This window comes from Cygnus olor, chromosome 2 (genome assembly GCF_009769625.2).
Source record: "Cygnus olor isolate bCygOlo1 chromosome 2, bCygOlo1.pri.v2, whole genome shotgun sequence".
Taxonomy (NCBI): domain Eukaryota; kingdom Metazoa; phylum Chordata; class Aves; order Anseriformes; family Anatidae; genus Cygnus; species Cygnus olor.
The window spans coordinates 85,841,712-85,856,334 of NC_049170.1; the positions used below are offsets into that span (position 1 = coordinate 85,841,712).

Here is a 14,623-nt window from a genome sequence, read left to right on the forward strand (position 1 = left end):
AAAGAGCAAAGCAGAATCTTCTTCCAGAGAACAACTGTGCTGAGCAATTACAAGGGTTTTGCCATAATACTTATAAGCCCTTTAAAGGACTCAGACTAGGTTTGAGCACCTGAGCTTTTAAATAGTCTGTTGCTGGCTGCCCATTCTAATCGCATACATCAAGTATTAAATTCAGTATAATCATTTTTGTACCTAGGGCCATAAACTGAGGGCTTGTAGATACACAAAGAACAATACTCATCCTCACACAGCATTTTTCTCAGCTTCGAGAGCTGTTTTTTATTTCAGTATACTCACCTTCCCCATCTTTTTGCGCTTACTAAAGCAGCGTGAATGAAGTGATCGTAAGACATTAGCATCATCTGTCAGAGCTGCTGTCGGCAGTTTCCCACATAACTGGCCGTGAACCAAACTTGAAGCAGTTCTGCCATTTTAGGTATAAGACTGCTAGGGCAGAGGTTGTTCAACAGCATCAGCTTTCTCAGACTAGCCACGTTTCTTTGTGAAGCAAACAAGTGTAGATGTCATTGCTTTGAGATCCCTCCTGTTTTCAGTTTTGGCCAGCAGCTCTACTTTTGCATTATTTAGATATGAATTGTCTCAGCCTTAGATTCTGAGTGGTCTCAATCACATACATGGTGGGAACCCCAAGTGCTATGCAGCATACCAGGCAGAAAATTAAAATGTGATCCCTAAATATGAAATCAGTGGAAAATTAGCAAATTGAAGGTCTTTACTACACAACTCTGTCTCCAATCTATATAGATAATCATAGAATCACTTAGGTTGGAAGGTCCTCCAAGGTCATCAAGTCAACCATTAACCTTGCAATAATAATCTATAAAGATTATTATTCTATATGTTTCAACAAAATAAATGCTTCATCATTGCTTTATGGATTTAATTTGACATACTGTAGTTATGGACATTTCCTTTATACAGAAATAATTAACATCAGGAAAACCCCTCAGGGATAATGTAGCTAATATTTTATGAGTTTAGAAATGTATAGAATACAAATGTGATTTCCCTCAAATCTTCTCTTAATCTGGTGCTGCATTTTCAGGCAAAACATAATTGCCTCCATTGTATTCTTCTGTAGGGTGAATACAAAGTTTTGATTCTTCTCACATATTTCCCCATACTTTTTCTTTTAATTCTTTATGTTCCTGCCCATGGTATAATTCTTTTTAAACATACAGACAACTGGTAGGTCGTTTTTTATGTAGGCAATCTCAGCTCCAAAACCACAGAGTTTTTGGTGCACAAATGTAAAATATGTTTTAAGCACCAAACCCAAAGGATTAAGATAAATACCAGCACAAAACAAGAGTACCTGTATTTTATCTAAGACACCAGTGCTGTCCATCCTGCTGGCCACATTTACTGTATTGCCCCAGATATCATATTGTGGCTTTTGAGCGCCAATTACTCCAGCTATTACAGGTCCATGGTTAATACCTGAAAAACATCAGAATATAATATTGAGAAGATCCACCAAATGAGGACAAGTATTGCAGCTGGTAACATAACAAGTCAATAAGCATGGTATTTGGTCCGTCTTGACTAGTGGGTACAGCCTGTTCACATCCCATTACAATAAGAGGATGTTACTTATAAAGATGCCAAAAGATAGTTAATCTAATTTTAGTTTTACAACTCCCTCTCATCCTGAATAATTTTTATATTTTTAACTATTATTATCCTAATAAGCTGCTACTGCCTTTGATACATAGCATGAGAAACACAGTGTAGGAAGAACAGCTTCCTTTGGGAAAACAGATATACCACAGTTCTTATTATTCTTCTTATTTCTATTTTCAGTGAAAGGCTTCTCCTCTCTGTAATAATTGATGGCCAAATTAAATGAATTTTACAGTACTCATTGCTTTTTAAATGTAGAATAAATTAATGTGAATGAATTGCAAGGATTTGAATCCTTGTTCTGAAGGCTGGATTGCCTATAATATGGTCCTAAAGAGTTATATTGTAAGTATATATATTCCTATCTTTTGCTAAAGTATGGAATAAGAGTAACAAATTGCTAGTTCTGAAATGCAGACCGTACGAGTGAAGAACAACATAGTACAGTCCCCCATTAGACTCTCGGCATGTTTTATCTTGCAGTCAGTTTCCATTCTAGGTTATGTTTGTAAAGGGAGTGAGTTGTACTCCGCCAGTAGGGAAGGAAACAAGGAGGTAAAATCAAAAGCGCTATCATTAACCAGCATCAAATCCGCTATAATTGAAACTACACTTACTGACGAGCAGGAAAGACAACTTATACCCAGTGAGAAATGTACCCTGAAATGGTGAACAGTTTGGATTTCTACAGCTATCCCCAAATCAAAAGATCGTAACTGACTTCTCTTTATTCTCTGACAGATAGCATCACTAGGGATATGTCTATGCAGCAAAATAGAATTGTGAATGTAGCATGGGGAGGCATCTCAGAGCTAGCTCATCTATTATGGATCACATATAACATGGCAGCATGGGCTAGCAACCAGGCTATACACCCACCAGGAAACCCTGGAAAAGTTCTATAGCAGTTAAATCTAGAAAATTAGGAAAATATGCAAACCCTAAAGGATATCAGATAAAAACCTGATAAATATTTGTTTAAGGAATTGGGATTAAACTCATGAAGTGACTTAGGCCTTGCAACACTCTGCACTAACTCCCAAGTCATAGGTGGGTCTTTCTGTTTCTTGATAACCAAAGCGCAGAAGGCATTAGGGACCTAAGAGTGGAATCCACAAAAGCTATCTGCTGAGTAGCTCAAGATAGCTTGCAGGGAATACTGAAGAGATGTGTGTAGTATACACTCTGCCATGGTCCAGAAATGAGGACCATGCAGTGGGACTTTCCCACAGAATATAATGGGAAGGAGGTGAGGGTTTTTGTTTATTTTTAATTTCCTGAACCAACACTGCTGATGGTTTAAGTAATGCCCTCAGGGACTGGAAAACCAGGTTCAGATCCCTCCTTCTTCAAGAAGACTTCTACCCATATCTCTTAGGAATGTGTTTTGGCCACCAAGGCAGTCTGAGATGTGCTGCTCTAAGTGACTCCTGCTAGTGCAGTTCTCTTTTGCATGACACTTAAATGTGTATTGGGGCAAGGCTGGAACAGCAGCCATCTCATCCAGGTGAATTCTTTAACAGAGGATGATGTTGTCTCGTTCTCTCATGCGCAATGGGATGTTTAATTATTCCATGAAAATGGGAATACTCTTCAGCAAACACTGACAAAAAGTTTCCAACTTGAAAGCATCCTACACCTTGGCCTCATGGTATCCTTCAGGAAACAGGGATCCCTATGCTTGAACAGCCTCAGCCAAAAGCAGGAACAAAATCAAGTTCACCCACAACATAGACAAATGTTCTAACCATGAAGCTATGTAGAAAACAACATGTCAGACTCTATTCCGGTCTGAGAAAAAAAAAAAAGTAACACCTCTGCAAAACTTTCTGCAAAAACATATCTGAGCTTGTCTAATAAATCAAGCACCTTAGCTAACAGAATAGGAGAAATGCATGAAATATAGTCTAGGTGCTCTCTTGCCTGACAACATCGGGGTAAGCTGTGTGCCTCCTAAGGCACAGCCAGCATTTCAGGCACTTACAGCAAAATGAAGGTTGAAAGCTGAGACCTCTGGTGAGCTGCAACAGTTCTAGGGTTAGATGCTAGCTGAGGAAGGCTTTTACAAATGGCAAGTTGGGTTCAAATCCCTAAAGTGCCAATTATGTAGTGAGAGGAAGATGCTCAAATGTTTCTGTGGCTCTAATTCCTATGTATATCAGATGCTTTCATAGTCAGCTGGTGGTGGGAAGTGGATCTGAAGATCTCAGTGGTGCCTATACTAGATTAAAGTGTCAAAGTGCCAGTTCTGGGCCCGTGTCCCTCTGTAGATTTAATCCTTCCTCTTTTTTTTTTTTCTTTTTTTTCCCCCTCCATTCTAAACATGTATCATTCCTTTAGTTTTTCCCCCAAAACATCATGCCTCATAATTCCTAGTTAAAAAGAGTCAGCATTGCTATAATCAGTTTGCTGATTTAGCACTGATACTCAGCAGCTCTTTATCTCTACTGACATTGCTGATAAAAGTATGTTTGCAACTATGTGACATGTGTCATCTACAGCAAGAAGAGAACTTTTATTCTGCACAGAAATATGGTATCTCTACACGTTTTTTATAAACTCATCAAGTTCTGTAACACATCGAGAAGGAGGCATACTTCAGATTTGCTTTGTCATTTTTTTTTTTAACTATGGCAAGGAATACAAAACAAAGCAAAGAAGTGCCTTAAGGAACACATGAATATTTAAGGTCAGAAAATAGCAAGCTTTGCCAGTGGGTGGCACTGTGAAATAAACATGAGAGGAGCAGTTGAAAGGAAAAGCAAGCTGCCCAGCAAGAAAAAGACAAGAAGGGAGAACAACCGTTGGAAATCAAATACTGCAGACATGTTTCCAAGATTTATAGGTTTCCAATATTTATTTAATGCTTTCATTTCACATTTTCCAAGTTACAGATTGCATTGTGAAACTGCTGTGTACTGCTATCAGGAATTAAGCATTTTGGAACACAAAGTTCTTGACCAGCTCTGAATTCATTTATCTCATCATCATGGCGTACCGCAACTGTGTATTTTTTCAAAAATACCATGATGAACAAAGGGAAGCAATTAGAAGATGAAATATAAGTGATACCCCTAACAAATATAAATAACTAGTCAATTTTGCTCTTATTTCTCAATAACCACAGAATAACAAAGAAGAGAAATATCCTCATTTGGTTAACACCAGGAAGGAAACATTTTTGTATGCTTGTTTGATTTTAGTACATCCGAAATATTTCAAACTCCAGCCTCACTGGCCCCTTTGTAGGTACTGTCTTCCAAAGGTATTCATATGGTTTTGTAAAGCCCTGTTTAGAGTCTCCTTTGGTACTGAGAAGCTTAAAAAAAATACACGGTTAAAAACCTCTGTAACAAATACTACAGAGTTACCATCAAACCATTCAGACCCCTGAGACTGTATTTTCTTTATTAAGTAATACTGCCCTGTTGGACAGTTCTACTAATACTTTAATAGGCTTAAACATTATGCGGAGTTCTCCCCTTCCTCCAGGATATTCTCATAAAAATCCTGTAATACATACCTACTCGTAACTTGAAGTCATTGAATGAATGCTTGTTTATGACATCCAGTTTTGCCACTAAGGCAAATGCAAACTCCACCATGGTTCCTATGTGCATATACTGTCGTTCGGGTTCCTGAATTGCCAAACAAACAGAATAAAATCATCTTTCTTAGCCTTAGTTACTGTGAGAACATAGCCAAAATATGCTGAATCTGAAAGCACTTAAACCCTCAGGGATATCCTAATGCCAGCAGGCTGCAGCAGAAAAGTAATGTAAGAAGATTATGTCCTGTCCAGCATCACTTAGATGAAACAATGGCCAATGGACCATGATGCACTTCACTTACATGATCAATCAGTCTAAAGATGAGAGATCCAAAAAATGCACAATCTAACATTTTGACTGTCAAACAACTGATTAGCTGCTGTCTAGTCCCACCGGCACTCACTGCCTATGTGTGCTTAGGATTTGCTTATTAATCTTCTCTGAGTGTCTGCTTCTGTTTTATGCCCCTTAATAATAAATAATGCTTGCGGTCAGCCCTACAGAGATGTCTCCCTCTCAGTGTTGCACATTTCAGCACCCTAGTGCTAGGTGCTTAAGCAGCTAACTTAAGCTCCAGTGAGATTTAGTTTTAAGACTTTCTCCACTGATTTCATCTGGCAGATAAGCAAGCATCCCTGAGAACGTCTAATAGACCTGAAAATGAATAAAATGCAGGACAAATGAAGTGAAAAGACAACCCATCCCCTGTCCACTAATTTACTATCTCACCGTTTACATGAGTTACTAAGGCTATAGACTTAATTTCTTCTTGTACATCGACAGCGTAGCCTGATTTCTAAGTACTGGTTTGAGCCCCCTCAGCCTAAGGAGAGAATTGATTTTCAGGCTTCCACAGCCCAGGGTAGGACCCTGACAGAGAATGATTTCTTAAGAGGTAGGCTTACGGGTCTCTATGAGAAATGACTGAATCTTCCTCCTTTTTTAAGATAAAGTGACAGAATAAATGGACAGATGACAACTTTGTGAGATGATTCATAAAGTAGATATATCAGCCTAGGTGGGACAGTAGTGGCACTTGCCAGAGCAGTTGTTTAGATCAATGAAGCCTTTCTGTTTCCTTTGGAGATCAATCCTACCTAAGTCAGATTGTTTTTCAACTCGGCTTATGTATTCAGAACCCATCTTTAGTCATTTAGCCTTCCCTGGGTGCTTCTTTTGAGATGGGGGCTGCGCCCAGCAGCATGCCTAGCAGTCAGTCATTGCTGCGCTAGGTACTGCAATACCTGTGGATCTTGGAGCATCTGGACTGAAGACCTCTAAATTTTGGTGGAATTTATTTCAAAATGTGCATTAAATCACTGAAGGAACAGTAAGACTTGGATCTCCTGATTAACTTTGTGGAAATAACTAAAACAATACATTTCTTCCAGTGTACATACTAATTTAAGCAGTGGTTGAGAGCTCCTCTAAGTCTTCTCTTCTCTAGTCTGCAGTCCTGCATTTCCTTCATCCCCTTCACCTCCCTGTATTGAATGTCAGAGCTAATTTAAAATTATTCTATTTTGTCCTTAGGATTCTTAGGGTCTATAGTTCAGGTGTTAATTGCTTCTCTCTAGAAGCAACATGAATTTGTCAGGAACACAATTAATCCTTAGCAGAGAATGCATTGATTCATAATTGCTATGTCTCTGTTGCTAACCTGGAGTACTCTAAAGATCATGGCAAAAACAAGGACTTTGCTTCAAAGTTACGAATTGCTTCTCTGAACTTCATTTCTACTGACTGCAGTTCCCAATGCTACCCTATTAAACCAATCAGAAACAAAGGAACCTGTTTTCAGTGATGAGCCTGAAGGTTCTTTAAGTGTATGGTTAATATGGCCACCCTGCACTCACAACTTACAACAGAAAATAGTGATTCCTACAGTCTTCTTAAGATTCCATAAATCCAATTACTTCTGCTGCAGCATGTAGCAATAAAATGATGTATTCTATTTAGAGCAGAAGACTGAATTTAGACTTAGAAAACACAGAGGTGGCATTTTCAAATTGCAATGTGAAGAACAATAATTCATGGAGATGCTAAATAAAAGTATACACTTTTACAATACAATCTACATTAAGAAGAAAAAACTAGGCCACAATGTTATATGTATCATGCATTTTAATGAACAGAATTTTAGGCTTCATTTGAAAATGATTTTCATTGAGCAAGAACTTTTTTTCTATACCTGACACTGTTCTTGGTTGGGTGTAGCACTCAGTCCCGTTGCTGCCATGTAAGTGCTCCCAATGGTCTTTATCTTTTCAACTCCACTGAACTTTGGCTTAGACAATAGCTGTAAAACAAGAATAGTTCTTTGTTATTGAGATCAGCAGCCTTGATACTCTAACAGCTTGTTCCTCTTACAGAATTCAGAGTATTAGTTCTTAGAACTGTCTCTTAATAGACCCCAAATGGTTTCACAAATATATACAGGATAAAGGGTGGATAAAACAATAGATACAATAATTGTTCCCAAGGAAAAGGAATTTATGTCTGTTAAAATATATTTTTATTATAAAGGAACTAAACTTATAGTAATGAGATCAATTTCCACCTTATTGTGCATTAGGGTCTTTTTAACTTAGTTAACTTAGTCCACTTTTAGTCAGTGGACTTTGCACTCATTTGATATTGGAACTGAGTCACCATGCGAGCCAGTGGTTAAGCTTTATGCAGCTTTCTGAAAGTGAGCATCTCTTCAGGATGGGATGGTAGGAATTCTAGTTTATAACACAGGTTGTTTTGAACACTCCAAAGTTATTCAAATGGGTATGCTGCTAAAATTCCCTCTACAGTTGCACAAATGCAAATCCAGACTGTGCTGTCTGAGTCATGACACAATCTTAACACCTCTTTGGGTATCTTCATCACAAACAACTTTTTTAAGACAAATACAGTTCTCAGTGAGACCTTTACAGATGCCTTTTCACAATCTATCTATAGTCATACACTCTGCACTTGCTTGTAACTTAAAAGAACGGAATGTTAAAACATTCCCATTGCTCATATATCAACTGGTCAACGTGCTGTATAACCACAACAATGCAGATCATAGAATCACAGAATACCTCAAGTTGGAAGGGACTTCAAGAACCACTGAGTGCAACTCCTGGCTCCACACAGGACCACACGAAAATCAGACCATGTGTCTGAGAGTGTTGTCCAAATGCTTCTTGAACTCCGGCAGGCTCAGTGCCAGGACCACTGCCCTGGGGAGCCTGTCCCAGTGCCCAACCAGCCTCTGGGTGCAGAACCTTTCCCTAACACCCAGCCTGACCCTCCCCTGTCCCAGCTCCATGCCGTTCCCTCGGGTCCTGTCGCTGTCCCCAGAGAGCAGAGCTCAGCGCCTGCCCCTCCACTCCCCTCGTGAGGGAGCTGCAGGCCGCCATGAGGTCTTCCCTCAGCCTGCTCTGTTCTGGGCTGAACAAGCCAAGGGACCTCAGCCTCTCCTCATACGTCTTCCCCTCTAGACCCTTCATCATCTTTGTTGCCCTCCATTAAATTAAAGACTCTTTAATAGTTTTATGCCCTTATGATCAAGTATAACCCAGAGCTGTAAAATTTTAGGGCACAGACTTAGGTACTTTACTTTAGGCATTAGTATTTGGAAACTAGAGTTAATATGTGACATATAATGTGGCTGACTCATGAACCGCAACTAAAGGGCAGAATTTCTCCATCAGATATATGCATAGGATTCGCCTTAAAGAGAATGAAAAGCAACTAGCATGGTGTCAGTATGATTTATCCCACATATATCTCTTTTTCCTTTAATACTCCCTGTAAGTAATTTCCACATGACTAGGCTCACAGAAGTTCTTTTCTGACAGCTCTTCTGCTCTTCCTTTCAAATACGTTTGCTTACTGTTGCATACCCTGGGTTATTAAATTGAAACCATATGTTGATTGTTGTTAGAAGTACATACATCATCGAAGTCAGCAATGATCTCATTTAGCAGCCTGAGACATTCCAAGCCTTCCTTATTTACATCAGATTCTGTGTAAAATTCCTTGAAATCCGGAATAGAGGCAAACATGACACAGACACAGTCATATGACTGATGATACAGATCCTGTCCAAAAGAAAACAGAATAGAGAAAAAAACCACTCTGTCATACCCAGCACTAAACAAAAGTTTCCAAAATAAACTTATGCGGTGTCCTGGTTCTGAAAAGGGAGGTGGTGGAGCCTTAAGGCGGTGTTCAGATATTTTTGCATTTAGCTGTATTTATTGTTTTTTAAACAGTGTATAAACCTGTTTATTAAACAGACTCAACATAGTCAGCTGAAAACGTTCTAGTGATTTAATGTTACTGCTTTTTTCTCCTGAACATTAGCTTAGTAAACATAAAATGTTCACTAATTTAGTAGATAGTGCCCACTTCTGAGGCTTCGCATACAGAGAATTTATTTTTGCTTCCATGGCTGAGACTACATTTTGCAAAACAATCTTTAATTTATTATTAGCTGTGTTATTATAATGACTAGAAACGACTAGAAAACTGAAGCAAAATCACAACTCCAATGCTACAAATGCATAATGAGACACAATCCTGATAGTTCCTAATCTAAAATGACAAGACACCTAATAGGACAAAATAAATGTCATTTCTTTTCCATAACAAGGAGCTGAGGCAAAGAGAAATAAGTCACCTGAACTTAAAATTACTTATGTCAGATTCTCCACTGCCTTCTGTGACCACTGAAATGAGAGTATATCTGCTCCACAGGAAGCCCCGGTGCTAAAAATGACCCCCCCTCCACTTCCCTTCAGTTTCCTCTCCAATGCCCTTAATCATTAGAATATCTCTCCTTTCAGGACATACTTATGTCCTGAAAAAAGAAAAGAAAGAATATTTATTAAATTAATGTTTTTTAAAAAGTATAGAAATCCATACACAAAGTTAGCCACAGCAATAAGAGATGTTGTAACCTAGTATAAAGCCAAATCCTGCTCAAGGCATTTATTTGAGTGGAGCATGGATTTCAATACTCTAGTGAATAAGGTGAATATTCTGTGATTTCAGTAAGGATCAGATATTATTTCCCTTTCTACTTATCCAAACTTTTTTTTTTTCAATTCCACTTGCAGTATGTTTTTCTCTTTTTAAATAATCTCAAAGTAAACCATGTCCATACTCCCCAAATATTCAGTCTTTGTGGCCTGCATTTTGCTTCACATCTACCTATTTCAAATTTATCTCAGGCATGTCTAGGCTGAAGCTACAGTAATATTTGCTTATAAATATTCTCAAAACTTAAGATCTGACATGCTAAGAGCTCTCCATAGACCAGTTAGCAGAAAAGGCACAGAGATTACATTCTGTGGTTTATATTGGTTCTCCTTCTATTTCCTCAAGTCACCCTCCTGGTAACTTGATTTCATTAGTGGGTGAAGGAATTCAGGCCACACACATGCTGCTGGCTTTTAAAACAGGGAAGGGGCTAAAAAAAAAACAAAAACAAATAGGGCTTGGTAATGGAAGGAGAAATTCACAGTGTTATATAGAAGACTGGAGGGAGATAGAAGAGTATTTATTTCAGAATGTAGGTAACTAACATTCAAAATGTGGATTATTACACGTACTCTTGAAACTTGACCTGACAGAATAAACAATCTGTATATATCTGTGATGAAATATTTTTTTCACAGAACAAAATTTGTTCAAATTCCTACCAGCTATACAAACCCAGTAAGTTAAATCCAGCCAAATTAATAGTACTGTTGTAACTAATATTAACACACAATTCTATTGTCCTAGGGATTCTGTGACATTAGTAGTTAATTAGTAACAAAAGGCTGTTTTAATTTCCCAGATTAACATTAGATAGCAGCTTTCTGTTTTATTTACTTTATTGAATCCTGCTGATTTTGCACCCTGAGAAAGTAAAAATCGACAGAATTGCTCATGAGATATGAGTTGTAAAGTTTGTGAAAAAGACAAAATCTCATCACACAGGTGACAGTGGGGCACTGCCATATCTGAAATAGTACATGGAAAGTAACGCCATGTACAGGTTTATTTGCGAATATAAACTCAAGTCATAAGAATTCATGTCTGCTAGGTGCTACAACTGAACCCTTACAGAAAAAGAAAACTAGTTGCACAGGGACATGACAGAGGCATACACATTACTGAATAATATGAAGTCCAGATGGTAGAAGATGTGATTCTTTTTACCACCTCATAATACTGGAACCAGAAGACAAATAGGACATTTAGAAGTAGAACAGGGAAAAAATATTTTACATGTGTGAGACATAAATGTACAGCTCAATGCTATTCAACTACATGAAAGACAAGAGCTTAGGGGGTTAAAAACCTTAACACTTATGGGAATACTAGAAAAATGCATAACTAGGAAGTATATAAAAAGCAAAAAAAAAAAAATATATATATATATGCCCTCAAATTTACAGGCAAAAGCAAAACAGGTGAATACCACATTAATATGCAGCTGCTCCTAGAACTTCTGCTGAAGGAGCCAGCACTGGATACTACCAGGGCCATGCAGGTGACTGAATCAGTGATGGATGGCAACTCATGTCTTCTTATGATTGCCACTGAAAAAACTGTTGTTACTGAAAGCAGAAGTGTCACCCAGAAAAAATCATGGCAACTTGTACAATGCACAGTCATAAGGAAGAGGATATGACTAAGCAAAAAAACAGGAGCAGAAATTCAAATAAAAGTGCTGTTGTGACACAGAAAGGGTCAGTGTGCTCCATGCTGTTGGCTGTCCATGCAGCAGGGGACAAACAGCCTGTAAAAAAGGGTTGCGTGCCTGAGTGTTGTATCTACAAACTCAAATCTACCTTTTCTATAACCGGAGTTATTACTCCTTCCTCTCCTCCACTTCAAAAACAAATACACAAAGTTGTATGTGAACACCTGTCATGTTGAAGCTCAGCAGCAGTGTCTCATTTGTCCTCGTTCCACTCTTAACAAGGGGCAATATCCATCCCTATTAATGCTGTATAACACAGTACCAGCACAGAAACAACAAATGGCACTGTTTATAGCCACGAGTAGTAATTGTGGCTGTCACAATAAATGTCAAGCAATTTTAAGCTGGCATTCCCAGATAGTTTATTGCAATCATTCATAATAATAAAGGCTGTGGCAACCAGGTGTCTTAATTTTCCTATGAGTACTTCTCTTGAAAGAGTACTCTCCAAAATGTTTAATCAGAAAATTAAATGCAGCAGGAAGGAATGGCTTTATTTCAACAAAAATAAAACCATTCTCTTCCACAGTCAATCCTTTTTTTTATCCTTCCTTTTATAACATCTGAATTTCTGCTGCTGGGCTTTCCTTACTGTCCCGTCTTCTCCAGTGCCTAGAGACCTTCTCAGGATGAAGGAGGCAAACTGGTCCCCATTCCATATGGCTCATGAAAGGCTACAGAGGTCGGCTTCTCTGGGGCACAATTTTTGCTGGCTCTGTCCGGCAGCTAATGAAGCAGGATTCTTTTTGCTAGGTATTCAGCTCAGTAACGTGCCTGCAAGTGAGCTCGCAGCACAAATGCTCCTGGGTACTTCTTAGTCATAGGGAAGCTGGATGCTAGCAGCACAAAGGAGTAGGGTACAGAGGTCAGTCACAGAAGATGCATCTAATCCTGGCCCCGTTTCCTGCTTTTCATTTTGTATTTGTTCTTCTGTCTCTCAACTAGAAAGTACCCTATCTGGTACCCAGCATACAGACTGTAAGCAGAAACACAGTTCTGGAGGCTCTGATAGAGCAAACAGACCTTTATTACATTTGCCTGCTTTGAAATAATTTTACTTCTACAGGATCAGCATTAGTCAACGTGTCCTGTTATGAAAAGACCTTTATTGGTCTTTTAAAAGTACAGTCCCACTGCTCCCAGTTAGCATTCATCCACACATTTTTTCCCTTTCATTCCTGCTGCATTCATTCAGCAGCATACTTAGTCTTCCCTTTCCTTCATACAACTGCATGCACAAAACTCTAGGAGGGCAAGTAGTATTCAGAAACAAGACTATTCATCCATTAGGTTAATCTTCATCTCAAAATCTTCGGTAGAAAAGAATATAGATAAACATACTAACAAACATGACTGTTTGCCACTAGGGAAGACAAACAAATTTCAATTCACTATCTAATTACCTAAATATCCACAGAAAGAAAGTAAAGGTTTGATCTGTTCCAACATATTTTTGGGTGTATAAACATACACATATACACAATGTCCTTTAAGGCTTGACACATCCTTGCAGATGCTGAAACAAATCTGAAGACATGCCAGATGCCTGTATTCCTGAACATTTCCAAGACTTTGAAAGGTTCTTGCCTCTCTGAAAACTGTGTTTAAAGACATACAACACAAAAAAAACCAACTCAAGATTGTTGGATTTTTACTTTTTTTTTTTTTTTTAAGGGATGCCACTAAAATCGTATCAAACCATTCTTTCTTCAGCTGACATGATAGACTGGAGAGATCAGCACAGTACCATTTCTCATCTTCACTAAATTTACTAAAGCTCATTCCAACCCAAGAATCTTGAGGGGTGACAATATAAATCCAGCTGCCAACACAAGGGTGAGCAGATGGTGCTGCTCTGCTGGGGAGCTGAGATGGAATAGCACATAAATGAGAAAGCAATCTCCTGACGGTTTGCTGTGTTTAATGCCTGAGCTAAACTGGAGCCTAGCCAGCTTGGTTTTCAGCCAAGGTCTTCACTGGATTCAAAGGAACCCCACAGCAGTTTTCATTTGACATTAGCTACCAAATAAATATTTGCAGGTAATACTAAAGTACTAATAATAAAGTATGTTATAGTACTGCTTAATGCAAACCACAGTGAAACCAAAGGGAAAACATCATCCTTTTTGACTCAGGAGATCAAAATGAATCCCTAAAGCTGCCCTCTCCCCTCTTCTGTCAGTTTTAGAACTGTTGTTTTGTATGAAGTTCAAATGACTGCATTTCAGATCTATAGAAACTGCTACTCTCTCTAAATATTTTTAATTTTTTTTCATCCTTCTTTTCTTTATTAAAACCATAAAGCAGTATTAGAAGCAGATCTGAATTGCGCTGAAGTCAACAAGGGTCTTTTGGATGACTTTTGTGGTGCTTGAATTAGGTCGATAAGCAGTGAGTAAACAGGTATTTGAGTGTTCAGAACCTTCTTCCAGAATTAAAATAGCCACTTTTTCAGGGAACATGTTTATTTTCACTTCAGTAAGCAAGGTCTCCAGTCACCAGAAGCAAATTCAAAACGAAGATGCAGTTCCACTCTAATCACAAAGGAAAAAGTATCTGAATGCATATTAATGTATGTTTAAATAATTTCACATTTTTGATTTCAAGGTACTACGGTGCATTCAGTGCTATAACGTAAGCTTTTCGGGAAGGTAAGGGGGAATGAAAATAACTGTAAATTATAATCTGACTG

The 14,623-nt window shown here is 38.4% G+C and overlaps 1 protein-coding gene across 3 annotated transcripts in view; it reads right to left on the minus strand.

The window, feature by feature from the left end:
• The window catches only part of ADCY2 (adenylate cyclase 2), a 210,926-nt gene that overhangs the window by 4,363 nt on the left and 191,940 nt on the right, over window positions 1-14,623 (minus strand). Inside the window, exons 21-24 of one of the 3 annotated variants that reach the window (XM_040548261.1) lie at window positions 9,128-9,274; window positions 7,387-7,494; window positions 5,168-5,282; window positions 1,337-1,461 (exon numbers count right to left, since the gene is read on the minus strand). In XM_040548261.1, coding sequence (XP_040404195.1) covers window positions 1,337-1,461; window positions 5,168-5,282; window positions 7,387-7,494; window positions 9,128-9,274 — 495 coding nt within the window. Of the gene's footprint in view, window positions 1-1,336; window positions 1,462-4,488; window positions 4,964-5,167; window positions 5,283-7,386; window positions 7,495-9,127; window positions 9,275-14,623 lie in introns of those variants that run through there. The other 2 variants (XM_040548260.1, XM_040548259.1) reach the window with 2 other exon arrangements.